Source organism: Silurus meridionalis, chromosome 3 (assembly GCF_014805685.1).
Source record: "Silurus meridionalis isolate SWU-2019-XX chromosome 3, ASM1480568v1, whole genome shotgun sequence".
Lineage (NCBI taxonomy): Eukaryota > Metazoa > Chordata > Actinopteri > Siluriformes > Siluridae > Silurus > Silurus meridionalis.
The window spans coordinates 23,435,379-23,460,154 of NC_060886.1; the positions used below are offsets into that span (position 1 = coordinate 23,435,379).

The following is a 24,776-nucleotide window of genomic DNA, read 5'->3' on the forward strand; positions in this document are numbered from 1 at the left end:
AGTTTTGGAAGAAGGTTTATAAAATCACATGTTAGATAAGGTCAATTACAGCACTTGTCTGGCTCGCTAGTGGCACATCAACCCAATTTCCAACGATGCTAGTATCTGGAGATCAGAGAGGCTTCATTTGCCTTTTTTTGTGAGTTCTGAAAGATGGTTTAGTGTAACCCTGGTCAATTGCCTCCTAACTTATGCATATTATATATAACTCTTAGCAGGCCTCCAAGAACAACTTTGCCACAATATTCAGCAGCTACACTCTTCAGTGTCAGTGGTTGCACATGCTGACTTTGTCCCAGCTAAAAGTAGGGAATGAAATAGAAAAAAAAAAGATATTTAAAAAAGCAAAGAAGTTTCTTTTCATGTTCTATAGCGCTAAAAAGAAATTGACTTAAATGTATTTAATTCAAGTTAAATGATCACTTTAGACCTTCTGTAAGAAATGCAAAGAATAGTGTATATATCAGTGAGCTAGAAAAATCTCAGGTACATTGATACAGAACTGCAAACAAACAGAACATTAAACAGCAAAGAGAGTATATACTTTTCCGTTTTGCTGTTTGAGTGTTTGTGTGTGTCTAGGTGTATTTAATTTTCTGTTGAAGGTATGCAGGAGTTGGTGTATGACAGATGTTCTAGATGTGTGTGTGTGTTTGGGCAGTAAGGGTATTGCACACCAAAGACATGCAAAATGCAGGTGTGTATGCTATATATGATGACTTTGTGTTTAGTGGAAGTTTGAAAGTGCTGACATTGCAGCGTGTTACAGATATACAGATACACTTTTGCTGACTCAAAGTTAAAGATCCTACATTCATTCTGTGAGGGTGCAAAAAAGAGAAAGGGAGTTTAATGCATGTTGTCCTCTCTCAGTTTAGCTTGGGAAGTGAGGGGCTGATGATGCCACCTGTTCCTCTCCCCACATTTCACATGGAAAATGAAAGACCCCCAAGCCCTGAGCTACCCATTACTAAACCCACAGAAATACATGAGGAGGATTTACAGGACAAAAAGGAAGAGGAAGAAGAGGAGGAAGATGAGGAAGCATTAAATAGGTAAGCAGAAACTATCAAAGATTTTGCAACACACATTCACTGAATAGCTAAATAAAACTGGTGGGTCTTTCATATGCTTCTAATAATACCCATAATCTATCCATGATATATATATATGGATATACATGGTTATTTCTTCATATGTCATTATACGCTCCAGATTTTCTGCATTTCTCATGCTGGAGTTTCAGTGGATTTATCTAGGGAAAAAAACTACCAGGTTTTGACTTCCTTGACTTTGTAAAGCATTATATGTTTTAAGAACAGTACTGTGGTTGCTATATGAAGCAAGTTTTAATTACGAATATAATACTTAAACAGAATTCTTGAATCAGATTTGTCAGAATGATTCATTTTCATGATCCAGAATGGGTCAGATTCTACATTTTATACCTATTTTCTATAACAATACAGTATCTGACACTGGAACTTGTTTCTTGTAAACAGATTATAATAATGATTACTTTAAGGACACATTTATGTAGCAATAATTCACCATAGCATTTCCTTCAAGTTTTTTTTAGGAAATAGGGTTTTGCGGTTTATTGACAACATAAGCTGTGTTTATATTATATTAATTTGTTTTAAAAAAAAGGTAAAATAAAGAGATTGGCTTGTAAGCAAATGGGGGTTTACACTTTTATTTGTTCATTTGCAATGGTTTTGCAGACATTGCAAGATGTGAGCATGTTCAGCGATGTCACAACGTTAAGAAAAGTTTATGCAAACTTACAGACATTTGGTGCAGTGAAGACAAAGCACACAAATACCCTTCTCCTGATTTGTGAAATGCTAGTTGCATCAACCTTTTGATTAAACAATGAGTGGCTGCTAGCAGCTTCATAGTACAGTGACTGGTGAAGGTGTGAACATACCTGTCATACTGTAGCTGTCTTTGGAAAAATAATCCTTGGGGTGGTATCAGACTGTATAACACCACCTAGTTTCTATAATTGGATCCTTATGAGCATTTAATGGATCACATTGATTGCTATTTTTGCCCAACTAATTAATATTCAGTATTAGTTAGATGTGATAAAATGTTTTACTCAGTTAATGTTAGATATTATTATACATCATTTCATCCCTTATTATGAAATCCTAATACACTCTATATACACAGGTTATCATTACTATCTTATTACCACAGTTTGTGTTCATTTATCTCATTGTATTGTGATTATGAAGAGACTCCATTTAGAGAATCTTACAATAAGATGTTACATAATGTTACATAATAGATTTTACATGCTTCAGTCACACCACTGGCCTCCCTATAATTTAGCAGATATATTTTCTCTTAATTGTGGTAAGAAACACAAAAAATCTAACAATTGAGCATGTACATTTAAACATTATCTATTTTTAATGGCTAGGAACGCTTAAATATGTTGAAATAAATCAATGTAAAATTTAGAAACATCCCTGAGATGTACTGGGCCTGTCATATGTAACTCCATTGCATTCACAATATAAATAATTTGTAAAATGATTAATTATGCATTAGAAGAAAGCAGAGATGGATTCTCTCTCTCTCTCTCTCTCTCTCTCTCTCTCTCTCTTTCTCTCTCTCTCTGCTTATGTGTTCTATTTAAAGGCATGTAGAGAAGCATTCACATAACTGGATGATGCAAACTGGTGCACAGAAAATGAGCATGTTCAATAAAGAGCTTGGTGCAGTATTACGGTACTACTGGAACTGAAAAAAAGCTATAGCTTTGCTGGGACAAAGGATGCTCATGCCTATATTTATACTCGAGCTCCCTCTGCTGGCTGACTGAGATTCCAACTGAGATGCTGTTACAACTACTGTAGATGATTGTGCCAAGCATGTATGTATAAGCGTGTAAGTTGTACAGTGCTGTACTTTTTGGGAGTGTTCTGGCTTAAAGACCTTTGTAATCTGACCCTAAAGATTTTCTTTAGTATGTCTTGTCGAAATAAATGAGTATGCCTTTGTATTCTAAATAAGTTGTGCTTATGCTTTACAGGTTTAATCTGCCTTTAGAGCTGGCCAGTATCCCCACGCGGGCCTGGTTCTGCCGGAAACCTGTCCATCGCCTGAGTGGAGCCCAGCGCACCAACTACGACCTGAGAGAACGCATTTGCATTGGCAGCATGACTGCTTTGGAGACAGCCGTTTATCAGAAAGTGCCCACAGACGAAGCCGAGGCTCAAATGCTTGCAACTGTTGACTTGGATGACATGAAGAGTAAGTGTGGCAATGTGGAGCGTTCAAGTTACAATTATTTATTATTTTTTTTTATATGGGAAGTACAGGTATATATTACTAAAGTATATACACATCTACATATTTGTGTGTTCTATTTTATGTTTCATCTGTTGGTCTGACTTAGTGTTTAATCTCAGTCTCTCTTCAAAATAATTGCAGGTAATAGCAGCAAAGTAATTAGTAGCGTCTATGATTAGCCATGTCATGCTAATAGAGACTGCAGTTTACCTGTTAATTAGTTAGCGAAATTTCAGTCAATGCAGCTTAGAGGTTTTGCTAGATGGATAATTAAACAAAATGTTCTGAGACAAATACAAGTATTTTCTTTGCAATATTTACCAATTACACAAATAAAAGACAAGCTTACTAGATTCATAATTCTGTCACATATGAGATGACTGACCAGCTCTGAGCTTTGGCTAAGTCTATTAAGTCTACACTATACTGTATGGCCAAATGTTCGTACCCATGAGGCCTAGAAATGTTCCAGCATGACAATGGCCCTGTGCACATGGAGAATTCCATAAAGACATGATTATGCCAAGGTTAAAGCAGGAGAAATCTGAGTATCTTGGTGCAGGGGTAGCTCTGTGGTTAAGATGTTGGATTTCAGATCAGAAGGTCGTGAGTTTAAATCTCACCACTACTAAGCTGCCACTGATGGACCCTTGGGCAAGGCTCTTAACCCTCAACTGCTCAGTTGTAAAAAGGAGATAATTGGACGTTGTTTTGGATAAGGGCGTCTGCCAAATTCTGTAAATGTAAATAAATGTCCTGCACAGAAGGCTGACCTCAACCCCACTGACCACCTTTGCAATGGATTGGATTCCAAGCCTCCTTGAATGAATAAAGTGTCCAACGTCATTAATGCTCTTATATATAAATCAGCATATCCCGCACCAGTGTTCCAAAAAAGTATTGAAATATTTTTATATCGCTAATCATTATATGAAAAACCCGTTGATTCATCCTACTTACATTCACCCCTAGAGTCCATGTGGGCTTCCGAATGACACTTTTTAAAAGCCTTTTGTCCAGCAGTTAATCTGTGCACCCAGTAAAACTCAGCTGTCATTGTAATCCACAAAAGCTGTGTTTCACTGGGTTTAATGATATTGTGAAGGAGTTCAGGGTTTTGGGCTTGCGCTGTCCATTCAAAACAGTTTCTATTAAATGAATGAAAAGTGTAATAATTCAGTGTAATATGTGATAATTTCAATATACATCTGAATATTATAAACATATTTCTGCATTTAATAAACATCACATTTTGATGAAGAAAATCACCTGTGCTGTGATGCACTTCCACATAAAGGGTTCTTTAAAGGTTCTTTGGATGGATGGTAGTTATGTTTATTTCAATATTTGTATATATGTATATAGGCTAAATCCAAAATGATTTCTTTGTGCCCTAGAATGCCCTATGGGTATTTGATAAAAATTTGTTGCAAACAATTCCATGCATATGAAGGACCATTTCAGCAAGTAGCATGACTGACTGGATACAACGATTACTTTTAAATGGACTTTTCCAAGCTTTTAGTACCGTATTTTTCGGACTATAAGCCGCTACTCACGTTTTGAACCCCGCGGCTTAAACAACGAAGCGGCTAATTTATTGATTTTTCCTAGGTTTTTCCCAGTTTCACAAACTTCAAGGCAAAAAACTGAGCGACATAACATTAGACCAATGAAATTTCCGAACAGAAACGAAAAAACGCACTTCACCTGTGTTCTGAGCTGCACGGCATCGGGAGAAACAACTTTTTTTTAATTTTTAAACGCACGACGATGCCAAAAGATAAACTCCTGAGAGAAATAATTGTGAAAGGAAGGAGGAAGACAGTAAACAATGACTTTCTTGGTAGGCTACTGTTTAGATTCAAGCCGTTGTAACGCGTTGTATCAGGCAGGGTCATGGGATAGCTCGCTAACTCCAGTTGCAACAGAAATCATATAAGCACAGACAGGTTTCCAAAACGCGTGCTTTTTTATTTTTCTTGGCAACAGCGTTACGGGTTAGTCAAAGAAACTTCAAAAAATTTTGAGCATCAAAAAATAATAAGGACATATTCCTCGGTCTTGCACACATGCAGTAATACCGGAAAAAATGCGGCAGCAGGCTATTCCCAAAATGCCGCTCTGCTTTTAAAGGACCCACGACATATTTCACCCGTTACACCGTGTAACAGACACTGTCTTTCGTTAAAGCCTGTGTAAAGTTCATTTGTTTCAAGCCTGCGGCTTATAGACAGGTGCGGCTTATTTAGGTTTAAAATAAAAATCTTTGTTAAATTCAGTGGGTGCGGCTTATATTTGGGTGCGCTTAATAGTCCGGAAATGACGGTACTTTGTCTACTGAAATTTACATCCAGAAAACTGATGACATCTGCCCTACAGTATAAGTTGGACAAATGACAATGCCTTGTATGTTTTTACAGAAAATATTCTATATCTGTTTTTAATTTTTAATGACTTTTAAATTTGCTACTACAATTTTGTTGTAGTATTTAACTAATTGATTAGGTGGTTACATAACTAAACACTAGTCCCTGCTGCAGAAACAAAATACTTTCCCTGGTACAGTTATGCAATGAGAAATGGACACAGCTACTCAACCAAGGATTTAGTGTTTGCTGAAAGTGTGCTATTTGAGGATTGTACTGGCTGCAGTTTGGATGGGTCATTTTGGTAATGCCTGCTATGTCCATGTCTATACTTATAAATGTGTTTTTGCAGAGAGCAGGTCCACGGTCAACCCAGCACTAAATCAACAGGGGTCTGGCATCAGGCCAGTTTTACTCAAACTCTATAAAAATATAGTAAACATGGCCTGACGTAGAACTATGGTTGGGATCACTGGGACTGGGATGTGAGCTCTCTGTTATTTTTCCAGCAATTACCCTTAATAAAATCTGCTTAATTGAGCAAAAGGCATAAGAAAACAAACCACATATTACTCCTCCTAGCTTTAGTGTGTGGCATCAGGAAGCAGTCAGTAACCAGTTCTCATATCCTTTAAGCTTCAGGAGGTCATAGAAATACAGGATGCCCAATGTAGTTGTCACGGCTTTGGTTAAAGCTTTAGGGTAATCTCTCTGAAACCAGCAATCATTAGTCATCATCCTTTTTTTTCAAAAGGGCTGCAGTGCCTGTAATAACATGTTTTCCGATGGTTAAAGCTTCTGTTGGCATTCTTTCCACATAATATTTGGAACAACTATGTTTCACTTTATCTCTGTCCCTGTGATCCTGAGGATGTGTAGAGACTTAAAAATGGTTTCAGTGAATCGGATCTAATGAGTCTTGTGGTTCTCTAAGCATAAATTTAGATACAGTATAATTTATTGCTTTTTACTATGTCATTGAACTTAACATGAATTATAATTTTTATTCATGGTTTCAAGCATATATTTGAAATAGCAATTTGTATGTGACATATATTTACATTGTAGGTAAACTCATCTATTGACCTGTTAACATGCTCATCAGTTGTGTTAATGGCTGGTGGTCCTATTTAATACAATTACTAAATGACTACATTTGTAAATATAATTCTCTAAAGTTATTTCCCGTATTTTTTTTAAAACAAGAGTGACAGAGAAGACAGGAATGGGGGGTTGCTTGGGTTTGTTCAGGTCTGCTGGTGAGTCGGGTGGCACATCTAAGTGAAGCTGGGAACATGGTCCTGAGGCTGTAATTAACATAGTCGTTTTAATTGATTTTCCTTTGAACTTCCTGTAGTGAATCAGAGATTTGGGCCTGCACTGGCACAAGCCATTTTATTTTGGCATTGCACAGAGAAGAAGACCTGTCAATACCCACACCAACCACTACACCATTATCTCTCTTCCATGTTAATCATTTGATTAAAATTAATGTGTTCATAGAGTCATTCAGGAGAGATGGCTATTATTTTTGGTAGTTTTATTCAAGATGAATCCAGTTGAAGAGATTGTGTTGAAATCATGTATGCCTTTCACAGAGCATTAAGATAAATCAGCTGTTAAATGGGTACTTTTCCATAATAAAATGCTAAACTATTGATGTCAAATTGTTAACTGTATTTCTCTATATTTTGTAAAAAACTAATTATGAATGTAGTTTAAAATACCTTATGGCATGTTATGTTGACGTAATACATGAAATATGTGGAGTGCATAAGCGCAATTCAGGTAACAGTGTGTCAGAGATGGGAACGGTTTCCATGGAGACCTGTGATGTAGAGACAGTACACCCTAATGTGAGGCTCCATGCGTCTGGACGCTGTTTGACTAAGTGTGATGTATCAGCCGCCGCCTCCATCTGATGCTCAGCTGGCGAAACTGCTCATCTTGCACTCGTTGAATATCAGGCTACTTTGCATCATCGGCCTCTTTCTGTCCTGTTGCTGTTTCTGCTGCTGCGTTGGACAGCCACCCGGGAGCCCCCGCCTGAGATATTCAGTTGGAAGCCGACAATGCTCCAGGCTTGTGGCTCACACTATTGAGTCTCGCAATGCAGGGGGGCTAAAAACAGGACAACACTACAGCTTTGAGACCAGCACTTTTATCCACATACTGCTGCACAATCAATCAGTGCTGTCATGGAAATTAGACAGGGAGCCAGTGGGTTGTGTTGAAGTTGTTTTTTTTGTGAATTGGTGGGCACCTACAGAGTTTTGAGTATTAACTTACATTGAAGAATTGCTGGCTACCCAGGAATCCAGAGCCTCTTCTTAGAAGCTTTTGTTTGTCAAGGCCTTATGTAAGAAAATTAGTTGGATTACATTGGATACAGACTTATCAACCAAAGGTGAAGTACTAAAAAAAAAAAAAAAACGTGTTGGAAAGAGCAAGTCCATCGGATTGTGCTTCATGCACACTTTTTATGCTGTATTTTTGAATTTATTGTTTAGTTGACAGAGGCATCTCTGTGCAGACCACCAGATATGTGTAGCATTGTAGCACTCCCACTGTTGAACTCCACCCAGTGGATATAGAGGATCTACAAGGTTTAGAGTTCCATCACTCCTGCACTGCTGCAACTCTTCAAAATCCAGAATACTTAATTGTACTAATATAACAGCTCTGAGCAACGGTTAACAAGTGAAGCACATTCTGAATGAAAGCATCCCACCAGTTCAGGGTGGGGTGGAACCGTTGGACATGGAGATGACAGATATGGAGCAAGACCAAGTAGGTGCTAGTGCTGAACCACAAGACATTCCAAAGATGAATGATGGAAAGGACAAAATGGAGAGGAGGAGTACCCTGGAATTTACAATGTGGATGGGTTGGAAGATTTTGAAGAGTTTGTTCTGGATTTTGAAGACTATGACCTTCTGGAGTCAATCCATAGCCATCTCAACTCTCCTGTTGAACCTCTCCGTGAGTATCATCAACTACATTGTTTGGGAGGCCTTAAAGCTCATATTTAACACCACTGGCTTTTCAGATTCATGGCTTCATTAAGAGTTCTTAATTTGTATGCTCTCTGATTTACATCTTTATTGTTGCAGAATTTTAAGCAGACCTTTTTAAGAGTTTCTTAAGATCATAGGTTCACAACCCTGGTCCTGGAGTACTCCTGTCTTCACATTTTAATGTTTTTCAGCGATAGTGCCATTCATTAGTTTACTGGAAAGTAGGTAATTCGTTCAATATCTTGGTTCTGGAGCAGGATAAACACTAATATGTGTATAATAGATAGTATTACAGGACAGAGGTGGGCAGCCAGTGGTCTAAAGATACAAGCAAAATAACTATTCAGAGCAATAAATATATAATTTCTGAAACATATAGAGCTGTTAAAAATTCAACAATATCTCAAAATGACTTTTTTTTTATTTGATGCATTCCAGTAACGTTTTCTGCTCATCAGCAATATTAAGGCATTCTATACTCTGTGGAAACCTAACATTGGGGAAATTGATTGATGAGCATTTTAAATGTTTTATTGATTTTCCTAGAGGAAACACAAGCTAATTAATGTAAGGCTTATGCCTAACACAGAGCTCACTGATGTTGTAATTGAAGTAGGGCATGTGGTGATGTGCTGTCAACATAGTGAAGAAAGCTATTAAACAGGTAGCTCATCCCATTTATACACAAACACACAGACCCATGCACATTCACAGGCATACAGACACAGGCCAGTCCTGTTTAGGATCCACCTCAGTAAAACATGAGCATGTTCCATAGACTAATGCTATTTGTTTCACCAGGAACATTTCAAGAAATTATAAATGCAGCTGAGATGTTAGATCCTGAAAATAACAATGCCGCATACAGAATTTGTATGCATCACTGTAAAGTACATTTTAGGAGACCAGTAATGCTCTCAAAGCAATCATTCATCCAGATACTTTCGGCAACGGTGTAGCCTTTGAAAACTTGCTAGGAAACAAGAAGCCTCTGTTTGAACTGTAAAGGGGTCCTTGGATTTGTCATTGATGTCAGCAGTTTTTGGGCTTCTCCACCTCAGCACTTATACAGTGGTTGAACTTCTCTGCTCTATCACCCCTGTTTGTGACCACTGGAGAAGTTCTGTTCCTGTCTGCCCTCTCCATCTTTGAGTGACAAAAAAGAAAGAGCTTGGTCTTCAGTCTAAGTTCAGGATTCTGCACAATTGTCTCCTCTAAGAGATACAGCTGGATTGTTTCCTAACAGGATAAAAATACTACCGTGATGTCTTTAGCAAGCTTCATCTTGAATTATTTGTTTATAAAGAACTCAATTGTGCAGCAATAAATAATGCTAGCTAGTGCTGTACAATTAAGCTTTCTTTCACACAGCAGAGAAAATCTTTTTTTTCCAATCCAGTTTTTTGACTAGGTGTTTGGATGGCCAAATCAAACCTCCAAGGTACACAGTGTGTTTCTGTATGGAGATACACATGCTCTTGTTGTGTGTATGCTTTTGGGAGTTTCCTTCAGGTTCCTTTAGTTTTCTTCCACCTCATAATAACATGCAAGTTAATAAATTGTCCCTAGGTGTGAACTTATTTGTAAATGTGTGTGTGGTGTGTATGATGTCCCAACCAGCCTCTAATGCTACCTCACACCTACTGTTCTTGTGATAGACTCCAGATTCACTGTGACACTGACAAACATTAAAATGATTAAATAAAGGAACTAATTCAAATCCCAAGTCTCTTGATCATAATCGCATTGTTGTATGTACACCTTGGCTGCTAATGCTAAGGATGGTGGCACACAATGTGAGGCAAGTAAATGTTAGTGAAGGTAAATGTAACATAACGTAACATAACGTTGTTCTTGCTTAATTCAGATATGCCAAACTATCTGATTTAACCAGATTGGTCTGAACATGCTCTTGTATGCTAATCTACACAGCATATGTTCTTCGGTGATAATATGAGAGTGATAATTTCTATGAGTTATGGTTTTCAAACATGTCTAGAGTGTGTTTAATATGAAGTTATGGCTCAGGTTGGTTCCACTCTAACATTTTAACTCAAGTTGGCCTGAAATCTCTTTTTAGAACGGCTGCTTTGCTACCACATCAGCTCAAGCTGAGTCCAGCCAAAAGGCATGACTGCCATGTTTTTAGGAGTCAGCAGTGTGAAAGAAGGAGCGAAGATAGGAATGAATGGACTCTGGAGGTTGGGGGAGATTGTTTGAGGGTTGGCCTGGAGTTGCAGATTTTAGGGTCAGAAAGACAGGGATCAGAATGCAGTTGAAGAAAAAAAAATAGAATTTGACTTTTGTTTACGGCACATCCTGCAGCTACTGTGACAGCCTAAAACAGCAAGGGATTTTTTTGTGGCCTGGCATGCCCTGATTCCTCAGTCCCCTCAACTCTGCTACTGGTAGAATGCATGACTTAGGGCCTTCAATTATCTCAAATTTAATAAGAACCTTGGTTTGTGGGTTTGAAGTGATATAATATTAAACCAGAGGCAGTTTTTGGAGAAGCCTGTGTCTTTAACCACACAAAATAATTCATTCTGCTTTGTGGATTCCTTTGGCCAACATTGACTATGTTTTCCTGTTCACTAATCTGTGTTCCTTTGCTCAAATAAAAGCTTTAATTAAATAATCTTACAGTCAAAACACATTTATAATAAGAACATTTACGGTGCTACCACTAAAATGTCGATTTCGTTCTCATTTTATTTATTTTGATATACTTGCTTGCAGGTCACCGGTTTGAAGACAATCCTGGAGTAAGACGACACCTGGTCAAGAAGTCATCTCGTTGTCAGGTTACTCGGGCAAACAACGGCTCTTCTTCTCCCTCTAGCCTAAAGAAGAGGAAGAAGATTGACAAAAAGACTCATGAGGTTAGATTGTGTACCAAAGCGCAAGGATACAGTTCTATGCACATGCAGGTATCATAGTTTACAAAGAGGAAAGGAAAGCAAAAATAATGTACAAAAATTATTTGGATCTCACAAGCACACTATTTTCAGTTCAAACACAGAGTCCCATAAAAGACATAAAATGTGATATAGCAACAGACTAATTTGTATCAGTAAATATTTATAATGCTTCCTTTTCTTAGCATCCTGTTTTAAGGTTCTCTGGTGTTTATTTCAGTAATATGAAGCAATGTCTCTAAGGACAAACTTTCCCCAGTCAGAATAAGGACCAAGTCCAAAATAGCTCCATTGTACAGTATAATAGATTCTATGTGATGATACATGATATGAGGACAGTTTATGAACTGCTTTATAAATAAACAGCGATCAGGGGTACTGTTTTTTTCCACTGAGATGGCCATCTCACTTTTTGTATAAAACACTGCGATCTATTTACAATGGGTTATAAACATAAGAGCTGAATGATAAACAGCATTAGGGGCAAGAAAAATGGAGATGACAGCAAGCATGCAAATTATATGTTCATAGACAAGGAATGAAAGGATTAAGACACTATGAGGAAAGTCAAAATAAGCTATGTTTCAACCCCAGTTATGAAATATGTTTTACATTTGTGATTTAAAAGAAATTGTACGACAGTGGGACACATTTTCTTCAATACAAGAAATGTCCTAGAAGGTAGAAGGTGTTGGTTTAACAGTTGTTTTGAGAATGGTTCTGTCTGCAGAGTAAATAAAATAGGTACTTTTTATCATAACAGGTAATTTACAGATTGGTATGGTGGATTTTTGTAACTGAAAAAATTGCTTTTTATTTATCAAATACAATGTTAATTGATATGGTAAGCTTTTTGTAAGGAGATGTTTATTCAGCATATATTTCAGGAGTCTCCAATGTGATAATTGTAATTTTAAGTGTGATAATTGATTACATTCTAGATTCTTTTCTTGTTAAATAAGGAGAAGAAACAAGCCCAGTTTAAAACTGTAATATATATATATATATATATATATATATATATATATATATATATATATATATATATATATATATATATATATTTATATTGCTTTTTGTTAATTACTTTTACCTTTAATGTTGAGGTAAAACCTATGTTAATGTTTTGTCTCGATTTGTAGAGAGGTCTGATGCCACGATCTTTTGAACTTCACATCTTGATGTATTTGGGTGCTGCATTGAGTAGTACCTCAGTGTGCAATAAAAAAGTGGTGGCCCATTTCATTCAAATCCATCTAATTCAAATATGGCTGCCAGAACACAACCGCAACTACACCATAATGAGACCATATCTCAAGCATGGTATGGGCCAGGATGTGACTTTTGAGCCAAAACTTAAATGCAGGGCAAAATATTAGATATGGTTAGTTGCGTAATTTGGGACATTTTTTTGGCCTAGATGTTAAACTTTATGTGTGTATTTTATAAAGCTTATATGGCTGCTTACAGTTGAACAGTTTTAGGCAAATAAAATACTTGCCATTGCCGTATCTGACCCCAATTCTATCTCAACCATAATTGTCTGTTTATATTTTATAATCCTAAAACATCTTTAGCATAGCATGAAATTGTCTAATTAAAAAAACTATTACTCTGCTTCTTTTTACTCTTAAACAGAAAGAGATTTCCAGGGCTAGGTAATAAATATGTCTGTAATACACTAGGTACTGTGCTACTGATCTATTTCCCTATGGAGATTTTACCTTTTTATCTTCAAATCGGAGCAAAATCAATATTTGTACTTTGTTGTGTTAATAGAGACTATAACTCTCAAACATCTGCTTCCTGGCCTTTGCCTGGTCCTATTGATCTTGTTTTACTCGGACAAGTGGTAACCCCATCAACATTGTCTCTGACTCACTCAGATCTAACAAATGGATTAATTACACAAAATGTGCCTTTAGTCACAAGCTAAACCTCATTTAACCCCACAGTCTGCCACACTATTCATTCATCAACACTTCCCATCAAACTGTGGTGAGCTGCTCAACCAGAGGAAGCTGGCTTCTCTCTGGGGGTCAAACAGACCGCATTTCACTGAAGAGTGCTGACCTGATGCTTGTCTGAAAATGAAATGCCTAATTAAGTTCTGCGCATGACCAGGGAGAAATGTGAAAATGCATTCAGTACATACTGCCTTATGAGATATCTGGAGAATGTGAGTAAGAAATGCAGAATTAGTTGGTGGTTATAATTTGTGAAAGTCATTTATGATGTGACTCTGGCATATTTAGGTCTTTGTCGAGTTAAATGAGCTGATTGTGGACAAAAACCAGGAGATGCGCTGGAAAGAGACGGCTCGCTGGATTAAGTTTGAGGAGGATGTTGAGGAAGATACGGAACGGTGGGGAAAACCTCACGTGGCCTCACTGACCTTTCGGAGCTTGCTTGAGCTCCGGAGGACCATCACGCATGGTATGTAGACATCTCCGTGTCAATGATATGTTCCTGTATACAGTGGGCAGTATATGTTTCTGTTATGAAAGATATCACTGTGCATTACATGTTTGTGCTATTGTAGTACACTATATGGCCTAATATGTAAGTGGACATGTGACTATCAAACCAATATACAGACCTTTCCCAAACTGTTGCCATACAGATGGAGGCTGGACTGATGTTCTGCTGTAAACAAAATAAGGTCCATTAAGACAGTTTGCCAAGGTTGGTGTGGCTAGAACAGTGTCCTGACCTTAACACCACTGAACACCTTTAAAACCTTCGAAATGGTATGCAGACTGCATACCAGGGCTCCTCACCCATCATCACCACCTGATTACCCTACTTGACTCATAACTGATTGAGCATAAAACTCTCTCAGCCATATTCTAAAATATAGCATAGACCAGGGGTCACCAACCTTTTTGAAACTGAGAGCTACTTCTTGGGTACCGATTAATGTAAAGGGCTACCAGTTTGATACATGATTTCTCATAATAATTATCAACAATGATTTAACAAAGTAGGAAACAGCTGTTTTTAGAAAAGGCTACTCATGTGGTCCTTGCGGGCTACCATGTTGGTGACCCCTGGCATAGACCTTCCCAGAGAAGTTGGTTGGCTGCTATAGTAGGCAAAGGAAGAATGTGGATGTGAATAGGATGTTCAACAGGCATATATGATTATGATGGTTGCATGTCTATGTACTTTTGGCTAAATAGTGATATTAGACAGGAGATCTTAGATCTAATACAGTTGAATTGTGAAACTGTTACAGTTGAGCAATGCAGTATATTACTGGATCTCAATGGCACAAGAATGATGTGGGGCAAACTATTACACATATACTTAAGGCAGATTGGCACCAGTATTCATGATTTCAAAAGTCTTTCAATTTCAAAATGCTCTACTGTGTTCATATTGTGTTTTCTTACCGAACAAAAAGGATGCAACCCTTTAAACATTTACAATCTGCATATATTGGGTATCAGTATGACAGTGATATTTTATGTATTCAGGTGCCATAATGTTAGATCTGGACCAGACCACACTTCCTGGAATTGCACATTTGCTGGTGGAAACCATGATCATCTCTGACCAGATCAGAGCTGAGGACCGTGCCAGTGTGCTACGTGCATTACTGCTGAAACACAGGTCAGAGAATCAAACATCAATAATTGCAAACATGGATGTTATCGACCAGCACTGTTGTAAGCCTCACGCTCTGTGCCATTCGCCCAACTCACTGCCTGTATTGGCTTCCTGATATTTTCAGCATGATTATGCAACTTTTACTTGTTTTGTCTTATAAAAACAGTGCAAAACCAAAGCTGTGAGGTTAAAATGTATCTGTAGCTTGCGTGCTTACCGTGTTTCATGCCGAGTTTACTGTGTGTCGGGTTCAACTCATGCATCAGGACCGTTCAGAGAGGTCTGTGCAGCCAGCACCCTGCTTCAGGACTAATGTGATGAATATTGCATGGTCTCACCCACAGAGAATTAATGTTTTGCAGATGAAGCAGTGAACCTTCAAGAGAATGACCTCTTTTTTCTAAACACTAGAAAACAGCACACATATGAGCTTAATGAAAGATTGTTTTGGTTAAAATGTCTGAAAAACCATAAGATGACACATTGTTTTTGCGATTTTTTCATTAATATTGTGACCGTATGCTGTCAGTAAAGCCCTGGGGTTTATAATTATACACACTAGCAGGCTTTCGTCCAAATTCTCATAAAAGCTGTAATCCTTTAAGTGTTTTATATTTTATTTTTATTAAAATACCTTTTGTAATATTTGTTGAGGTTCAGCTCACATTCCAGCAGCTGTCAATAAAATGCAACATTCCATGCTTACACTCTATGGACTATATTCTAGTCACCTATATTCTAGCAGTTTTAGAAGCCTGTTATGCGGTTTAACAAATCTATGATCCGCATATTTGATTTGGCAAATGTTTTGTATGTATATCTATCTATCTATCTATCTATCTATCTATCTATCTATCTATCTCTCTCTCTCTCTCTCTCTCTCTCTCTCTCTCTCTCTCTCTCTATATATATATATATATATATATATATATATATATATATATAGATAAACCCTAGATATCAATTCTGTAAATATATACTTATAGATATCTACTTTATAGGTAGTTTTTATGATAAATTTATTTTGAGGATGCCTGGTTAGATTTTTCTCTGGATGTTTTTTTTTCTCCCAGACATTACAGGTCTGATATAAATATATCTTTAACTCCCTAGGTGGTCTAGGGCCAGATGGAGCACCTGTAGCCATTTATTGGAGTAGATCTATTGCCAGTAATAAAACACAAAACACGCACACGCACAGGCACAGGCGCACACACACACACACACACACACACACACACACAGAGACCCTGGGCAAAGACTCTTGCACTGACAGAAAGAAAATTTCTTAGCAAGCCTTAATGATAAGGCTTAATATCATTCTTGATAAGGCTTACTGACTGGCCTATCACTGTAGCCCCGTTTCCTTTGTTACTGACAAACTATTGGTACAGCTATAGCAAAATGCACCTCACTTGCATTTTAGGCATTTTAGAAAACACTGCTTGAGGCATTTAGATGCCCAGATAAGCTGAGACCTAACAAGAGCACTGATATCACTACCTGGACATTGTGGCATTGTGTTGACAGCATATGTGTACCAAGTGGTAAAACACACATCTCTGCTAGACCTTTTCCCACAGACAAGGTGCCAGAAGCCTATTCTTGTACACTTACTATTTAATTGCAGAAGAGTAGAAAATTCGCAACCAGATTTGGTTTCAGCACTAAAAATGCTGCTGTTTTGGAACCAAGAACTGACAATGTCCAAGAATTAATGGCAGAATTATTATCACCATGACAAAAACTCAAGCAGCTCAAGTTACTTTTATGGGTGCTCATAAACAAAACACTAACTTTGAGAGGAATTTTTTTGAAGGTTATTGTTGAAAACAGCTGGAATACATTTAGCAACTTTGAACTGGACTCTAGGACTGTTTTATTGGCGCTTGAATCATGTTTAAGTGGGAGTTACGTTGTTATTGCTAACATTAACCGAGTGTCTGAGAAGCTACACACAAAGAAAAAACCAACATGACTAAAAAAACGTGTGTCTGTCATTTATTCATTTATTCCTTCATCTTCAGTAAGCCCTGTATCCTGGACAGGGTAAATAAGCACTTTGTGAGAAGAGAATACACCAGTCCATTGCAAGCCGCAAAAAAATAAACCTTTGGGGGTGGTTCCTATTGCACTTGTATTTACTGGCCTGTATTTGAGATTTGGGAGGAAACAGAAGAAATCCATCCTCTGTGTCTCTGCTTTCTATTTGTTATATTGTCTACATTTATTTTAGAAAACCTTTAACAATGAATGGTCATTATAATCTCAAAACCTTCATAATGAATATTTTCCAATTAACGATAATGCAAAAGTTTGTTTCCTTCATACCAAATGAGCTGTGGAATAGTTAAAAACAAATTTTAGATTTGCATTTTAAGAAGCACCAGCTGAAGCATCAATTCCGGCATCTTGTAAATGGAAAAGCCGATACATCAGTTGCCAAACATGCAGACAATGTGGCAAATTAGAATTATTTGTTTTAAAAAATAATAATGCTTTACATGCCTTTGTGCACTTTTATATGTCATGGTGGACCAAAGATTCCGTATAATTGGCCCCGGATGTTATCGGGCCCACGTGATCCGTTTGTAGTGTCTTACAATTCCTACTGATTTCTTTGGCAGGATTTTCTCTGCTTGAATGGAAAATGTGGTTTGGTTTGCAATTTGGATTTTCATATCATGTAATGTGGGGTTTCTGTGTTTAGTTTGCAAATATTGAACCCGGAGCTGGAACCATCATAAATACTCGCAAACCAAGATAAACGTGAACAGGGGCATATAGTGTTCTTTTGTCTTGCAGGGGCAGAACACATGTTCTCAAATTAAACAAAGAATAATATGTTATGGTTGTCATGGATATGCAAGCATTGCGCAAATCATGACTTTTTGTTTTTTAACGTGACCTTCCTTTTTTCCAGTCACCCAAATGATGAAAAGGATGGCCGTTTCCACCGAAACCATTCGATCACCAGCCTCGGTAGCTTGCGCCATAATCACAACCATGTTCGTGACACGAGCCTGCCACTAGTGGCCCAGGATCACGACACAAAATCACCAGAGCACGACAAAGAGGTGTTTATTTATGGCTTTTGTATTTAACTTTTATTTAATCAGGGGAGTTACACTGTGGGAGGAAACTTTTACAAGAGGACTCTTAACTAAAAAGGCAGCTCAGTAGTTACCACAAGCAACAATCAGACACAGGATATGACAGCTAGAAAAAAATCTCTTATTAAAAAACTTCTACAATCCATATAAAAATGAATGAATTCTGTGTGGCATGTTTTTTCTTTGCTCGCATGTTATGACATTTATGCGCTGCATTAGAGGATCAGACTTTTTTTTTTTTGCACTGATCCTAACGCTTAATTACAACATTCAATGATTCTTCTCTGTCATTAATCTAAAGGTAGCTTTATTTCAGAGAAGTTTGAAGATTGCTCTATTTATACACTAATTTCGTGAAGGTTTGTGCAAATGCACTGTGACGTGATGCTGTGCTTGCACCTTTAGAAGGACCAGTAATGCCTGCATTTATATTAGCACGTTTATGACTCGGAGGTACACAGGTGCTTCTTGTTAAAGCCTTCTGACACAATAGCTGTGAAGCTTTTAATGTTTCCTCCGGCTCAAAATGTTGGCATGTTCAGCCCATAAAAGCAATGTTTAAATGACTTTAAAATGACCATTTGGCAAGTCTTTTTTTATCCTAGTCCTGTACATTAGGCTCTTTGATTAAAGACAGGCAAAAAAAAAGGTTCATTAAAATCTAAAGAGCAGTGACAAACACATATACACACTTACATGTGGAAGCGTAGCCTATAATACGGCCATCGAGTGACATTTTTGTGCACTGCCTGCCAAAACACTTTAACCACAGCCAGTGTTTAACAGTAATAGCTTACTAACTATTTTCTTCTGTTAATGAAAGAAAAACCTGCACCCCGTTCCTGCAGAGGCACACACTGCAGCCAGATCTATGAAACTGCTGGCAAAGATCCCCAAGGATGCTGAGGCCACGGTGGTTTTAGTGGGTAAGCAAAGGATCGCGTCAGTTTTTTTTCCCTCTTTTGTTTCGTTCTCAAAGCCAAAGATTATGTTAAGTCATAACATCATAGATTGCCAATAACACTTTATTGTGACCTTGCTGGATTATACTATTCTATATTGTCACATCTGATTTTGAGAATGAATATAATAAAACATTTATGCTTGCATACATTTAAAAATGAAATTGTCAGAGAGAGAGAGAGAGAGAGAGAGAGAGAGAGAGAGAGAGAGAGAGAGAGAGAGAGGATTACACGGTTTAAATGCAGTCATAGCATTAATCAGCTACATTCGTAATTATGTCAAAAGATAGTGAGACGATGTGTGTGTGTGTGTGTGTGTGTGTGTGTGTGTGTGTGTGTGTGTGTGTGTGTGTGTGTGTGTGTGTGTGTGTGTGTGTGTGTGTGTGTGTGTGTGTGTGTGTAGGCTGTGTGGAGTTTCTGGAGCAGCCTGCAATGGCATTTGTGCGCCTGAACGAAGCAGTTCTGCTGGAATCGGTTCTGGAGGTCCCAGTTCCTGTGCGTTTCATTTTTGTGCTTCTGGGCCCATCTCAGAGTAACATGGACTACCACGAGATTGGACGTTCCTTCTCCACACTTATGTCTGATAAAGTTAGTCTTCAGACAATTATTCCAATTTTTCTACCTACCATATAGAGTGTTCAAACAACTTTTTCTAATATTTTTGAGTAGCTGCAAATACAAATGAATTTAAGACATGGCCAGATCAATTCAAGTTTTTTTTTATGTTATTCTAAGGAACATAAAAATTTGAACAGTCAGCAACTTAGCAAAGAGAAAGAACCACTACCCAGAAACAGACATAAAAAATGTATGAAAAGAGGCTTTTCATTGAAAGTCGCATTGGGCATGCAATAGATTTTTGTAAAGTACATCTGCCCTGTATATTTTGAAGAATAATATTGTGCATATACATTGGGGCAAAAAAGTATTTAGTAAGCCACCTATTGTGCAAGTTAAAAAGATGAAAGAGGCCTGTAATTTTCATCATAGGTACACTTCAACTATGAGAGACAGAATGAGAAAAGAAAATCCAGAAAATCACATTGTTTGATTTTTAAAGAATTTATTAGCAAATTATGGTGGAAAATAAGTATTTGGTCAATAACAAAAGTTCATCTCAATACTTTGTTATAGACCCTTTGTTGGCAATGACAGAGATCAAATGTTTTCTGTAAGTCTCCACAAGGTTTTTACACACTGTTGCTGGTAGTTTGGTCCATTCAGATCTCCTCTAGAGCAGTGATGATTTGGGGCTGTCGCTGGGCAACACGGATTTTCAACTCCCTCCAAAGATTTTCTATGGGGTTGAGATCCGGAGACTGACTAGGCCACTCCAGGACCTTGAAATGCTTTTTACGAAGCCTCTCTTTCGTTGCCCGGGCGGTGTGTTTGGGATCATTGTCATGCTGAAAGACCCAGCCACGTTTCTTCAATGCCCTTGCTGATGGAAGGAGGTTTTCACTCAAAATCTCACGAAACATGGCCCCATTCATTCTTTCCTTTAACACGGATCAGTCGTCCTGGTCCCTTGAGTTAAGTTTTTACCAAAAAGTTCTTTTTGGTTTCATCTGACCATATGACATTCTCCCAATCCTCTTCTGGATCATCCAAATGCTCTCTAGCAAACTTCAGATGGGCCCGGACATGTACTGGCTTAAGCAGGGGACACGTCTAGCACTGCAGGATTTGAGTCCCTGGCAGCGTAGTGTGTTACTGATGGTAGCCTTTGTTACTTTGGTCCCAGCTCTCTGCAGGTCATTCACTAGGTCCCCCCGTGTGGTTTTGGGATTTTTGCTCACTATTCTTGTGATCCTTTTGACCCCACAGGGTGAGATCTTGCATGGAGCCCCAGATCGAGGGAGATTATCAGTGGTCTTGTATGTCTTCCATTTTCTAATAATTGCTCCCACAGTTGATTTCTTCACACCAAGCTGCTTGCCTATTGCAGATTCAGTCTTCCCAGCCTGGTGCAGGTCTACAATTTTGTTTCTGGTGCCCTTTGACAGCTCTTTGGTCTTGGCCATTGTGGAGTTTGGAGTCTGACTGTTTGAGGTTGTGGACAGGTGTCTTTTATACTGATAACGAGTTCAAACAGGTGGCATTAATACAGATAACAAGTGGAGGACAGAGAAGCCTCTTAAAGAAGAAGTTATAGGTCTGTGAGAGTCAGAAATCTTGCATTTTGTAGGTGACCAAATACTTATTTTCCACCATAATTTGCAAATAAATTCTTTGAAAAACAGACAATGTGATTTTCTGGATTTTTTTTTCATAGTTGAAGTGTACCTATGATGAAAATTACAGGCCTCTCTAATCTTTTTAAGTGGGAGAACTTGCACAATTGGTGGGTGACTAAATACTTTTTTGCCCCACTGTAAATGTTGTGATTAGCTTGACCAGTAAGCAATAATCACTGAACCACTGACTGCAGGCATAAACCACTAGTTGTCATTTCTAAACCTAGAGTGTCAACCCTAATTGAATTTCTTGTTTTTCCTGCACCACCATAAGCTTGTCGCAGTTTTATGGTATTCTGACACTGGACTGCTGTTTTGGCTGGATTGTTGTTTTGGCTTAAGCACAGAGCAGTAGTAATCCAGAAGCATTATCTGGCAGTTCTATATAACCACAACTGTGGAACCCAACTCTAAATACAGATAACTTTCTTTACATATTAATTGACATGACATTTGAAATTTAGCCTCCAGCTTAAGATGTTAATTATGAAAAAGCCCCTATTTGAATATATATTTGAGAGAAATTGATAGGTCTGCATTAAATCATCAGCAATCATCAACCTGTGAATCTGCTAAGTATTGGACAATGAATGGAAAATGATGGTTAAGGACAATTTCTTTTTTAATTATCACTAAAACGGATATTTAATGCTTCTCTTGGCCTTTCTCAGAACTTCCATGAAGTGGCCTACTTTGCTGATGACCGTCAGGATCTGCTTAATGGTATTAATGAGTTCCTAGACTGCAGCATTGTGATTCCACCCTCAGACGTAGAGGGCAAGGACTTGCTAAAGACAGTGGCCTCCTTTCAGAAACAGATGCTACGCAAGCGCAAGGAGAGAGAGAATAAGAAAAGCCTGAGTGGAGTGGCGGGACCTAATCAGGAGACCAAATGTGAGTCTTTTTAGTGGTAACTATCTACAAGTTTTATGTTCTGAACATAAGTAGACATGGTGCTGATGCAATGGGTGGTTTCTAGACTGAATGGAGTAGTCTGTGAATGTAAATCACAAGATTACACTTAGTTATGGTGTAAACTGCTGTCAATAAAGAGAAGCTATGAAGTGTGGTGTTAAAAATAGACTTTTGTAATATATACACAATTTGTTAAATATAAAGTAATGTTCTAACATGCTGCTTGTCATGTAATTTAGGATATAACCCATGACTGCCTTGAGATAAAGTTTGTGGAATTATGTAATCTGTGGCAGCTTTCTTTAGAGAAATATCTTTGAATACCTGAAATATTTCTCTTTTCATAAAAAATGCACTTAAAATCTGGATTGGCATCAATTAATAACTAAATCATAAATCTGTAGAATGATCTTTACTACTTTAGTACTTTCGATAGTGCATCAATTTCAACAAATCACATGACATGAGTAATAAGCTGATGAGTTTTATGGTATCCTCTGTCAGATCCCAATCAAGATGATCAGATGGATGAGGAACTAGAGGTGGATCCGCTGAAACGCTCTGGGATCCCATTTGGGGGGCTGATCCATGATATTCGCCGCCGCTACCCACACTACATAAGTGATCTGAAAGATGCGGTGGATATGCAGTGCTTTGCTGCTGTCATTTTTATCTACTTTGCTGCCCTTTCACCAACCATCACTTTTGGGGGACTGCTAGGTAATGGAAATGTTAGTTATTGATAGCTTTTATTAACCATATTTATACTCTTTAACATATTAATCAGGAGTAACAAAGTAAAATAAAGCTAGAATATGGGCAAATATAATCAAAATAAAAAACTTAAATGTAATACCAATAATTGCTAGAAAACCTGAACTTGTGTTTCCCTGACTCTGGGTGCTCGGTTTAGTGTCAACCTCCAATAAACGTGCTGGAATATGTATTAGCTTTTCTAAATTGCCCATTCGTGTAACTGTGTGAGTATAGGGCACTGTAATGGACTGGTTTTGTATTTAGGCTGTATTCCCATGTCATGCACAGTGTTCTTGGGACAGGTTCTGGATTCATTGAAACCAATCCTGTAAAATGAATAAAAGCAAATGCTCACATTATTGAGCATGAGGTTTATATACGCAATCACAGTTTAGTTTTGTTTTGGATCTGCTACCATTAAATGTGCTCAGACACCAATGTTCTGGTTTATTTAGGAGAGAAGACTCAAGGTATGATGGGAGTGTCTGAACTCATTATCTCGACATCAGCAGTCGGGGTGCTGTTTTCCCTGCTGGCAGGACAGCCACTTCTCATTATTGGCTTTTCCGGGCCTCTTCTAGTGTTTGAGGAGGCCTTCTATAAGGTAAACTCCCACTAAACCACAAAGCCACAGCCAAACCAACCTGCTCAATACCAAGGACTTACTGAGTGGTGAAAGTTTCCTAGCTCATTATATTACTTCATACAAAATGTGTGACTGTTACAGTAATCTTTTAGACTTTAGGTATGATGTTGACTCATTTATTGTGGTTTATCCAAAAAATGTAAGGTCAAGGACCAATATTTATTATTTAAGGCTAAGAAAAGTTGAGTAAAGAATCAGTTCTACCAATAAAAATATACAGAATAGTTTTTCAGGTATTGGAATTTAAGCTTGCACTTAATAAGACTGTCTCTAAAGTATTCATTTCTCTGTTTTCTGGAATAGTTCTGCCAGGCGCAGGGCTTCGAGTACCTCACAGGTCGAGTATGGATTGGCTTCTGGCTCATTTTCATTGTGCTGGTGATTGTAGCGGTGGAAGGCAGCTTCCTTGTGCGCTACATCTCGCCCTTCACTCAGGAGATCTTTGCCTTCCTTATTTCCCTCATCTTTATTTGTGAGACCTTCTCCAAACTCTTCAAGGTGATAATCCAGTGCACACAATCGCAACAACTAGACAATCTTGTTATATTGGTATAGGTATATTTTGTGAAAGAAAGATACACTTGAGATAAAAGTACCCATGTAAAAATAATAATAATAATAATAATTGGGGTGGGTTAAGATGGTAAGTGCATTCAGATACACTTGGATATGACACTAATTAAATGCATTTGCACTGTCAATGGCAGAATCGTTTGGTGATGGTTTGTAGATTCTAATCTGAATTTTTAATTTGCTCATTCTAATAAATGAGCATGTAACATTCCTAATTTATTACTGCGAAACTAAATGTTTTACTTGGCTAATAATAAAAACTGTATTAAGTGCTTGATAGATATATTGTATAGAGTGTTTTTAGTTGTAGACATTGTCATAAACTACAGCTGTGTGTCATAAACTATGATCT

At 37.8% G+C, this 24,776-nt stretch overlaps 1 protein-coding gene and 1 long non-coding RNA gene across 3 annotated transcripts in view; one reads left to right on the plus strand and one right to left on the minus strand.

Annotated features, from left to right (window-relative positions):
- Positions 1-24,776, plus strand: part of slc4a3 (solute carrier family 4 member 3) — a 72,534-nt gene that overhangs the window by 34,196 nt on the left and 13,562 nt on the right. For both annotated transcript variants that reach the window (XM_046843287.1, XM_046843280.1), the window contains exons 5-16: positions 874-1,055; positions 3,047-3,267; positions 11,432-11,574; positions 13,866-14,046; positions 15,090-15,225; positions 18,146-18,299; positions 19,159-19,261; positions 19,701-19,885; positions 22,206-22,428; positions 22,954-23,169; positions 23,661-23,809; positions 24,155-24,349. In XM_046843287.1, coding sequence (XP_046699243.1) covers positions 874-1,055; positions 3,047-3,267; positions 11,432-11,574; positions 13,866-14,046; positions 15,090-15,225; positions 18,146-18,299; positions 19,159-19,261; positions 19,701-19,885; positions 22,206-22,428; positions 22,954-23,169; positions 23,661-23,809; positions 24,155-24,349 — 2,088 coding nt within the window. The remainder of the gene's footprint in view (positions 1-873; positions 1,056-3,046; positions 3,268-11,431; positions 11,575-13,865; positions 14,047-15,089; positions 15,226-18,145; positions 18,300-19,158; positions 19,262-19,700; positions 19,886-22,205; positions 22,429-22,953; positions 23,170-23,660; positions 23,810-24,154; positions 24,350-24,776) is intronic.
- LOC124381570 lies at positions 14,005-15,553 on the minus strand. The gene is made up of 3 exons (XR_006924872.1): positions 15,440-15,553; positions 14,210-14,256; positions 14,005-14,079 (listed from the first exon to the last, which is right to left on the minus strand). It is a non-coding gene; the product is annotated as an uncharacterized LOC124381570 (long non-coding RNA).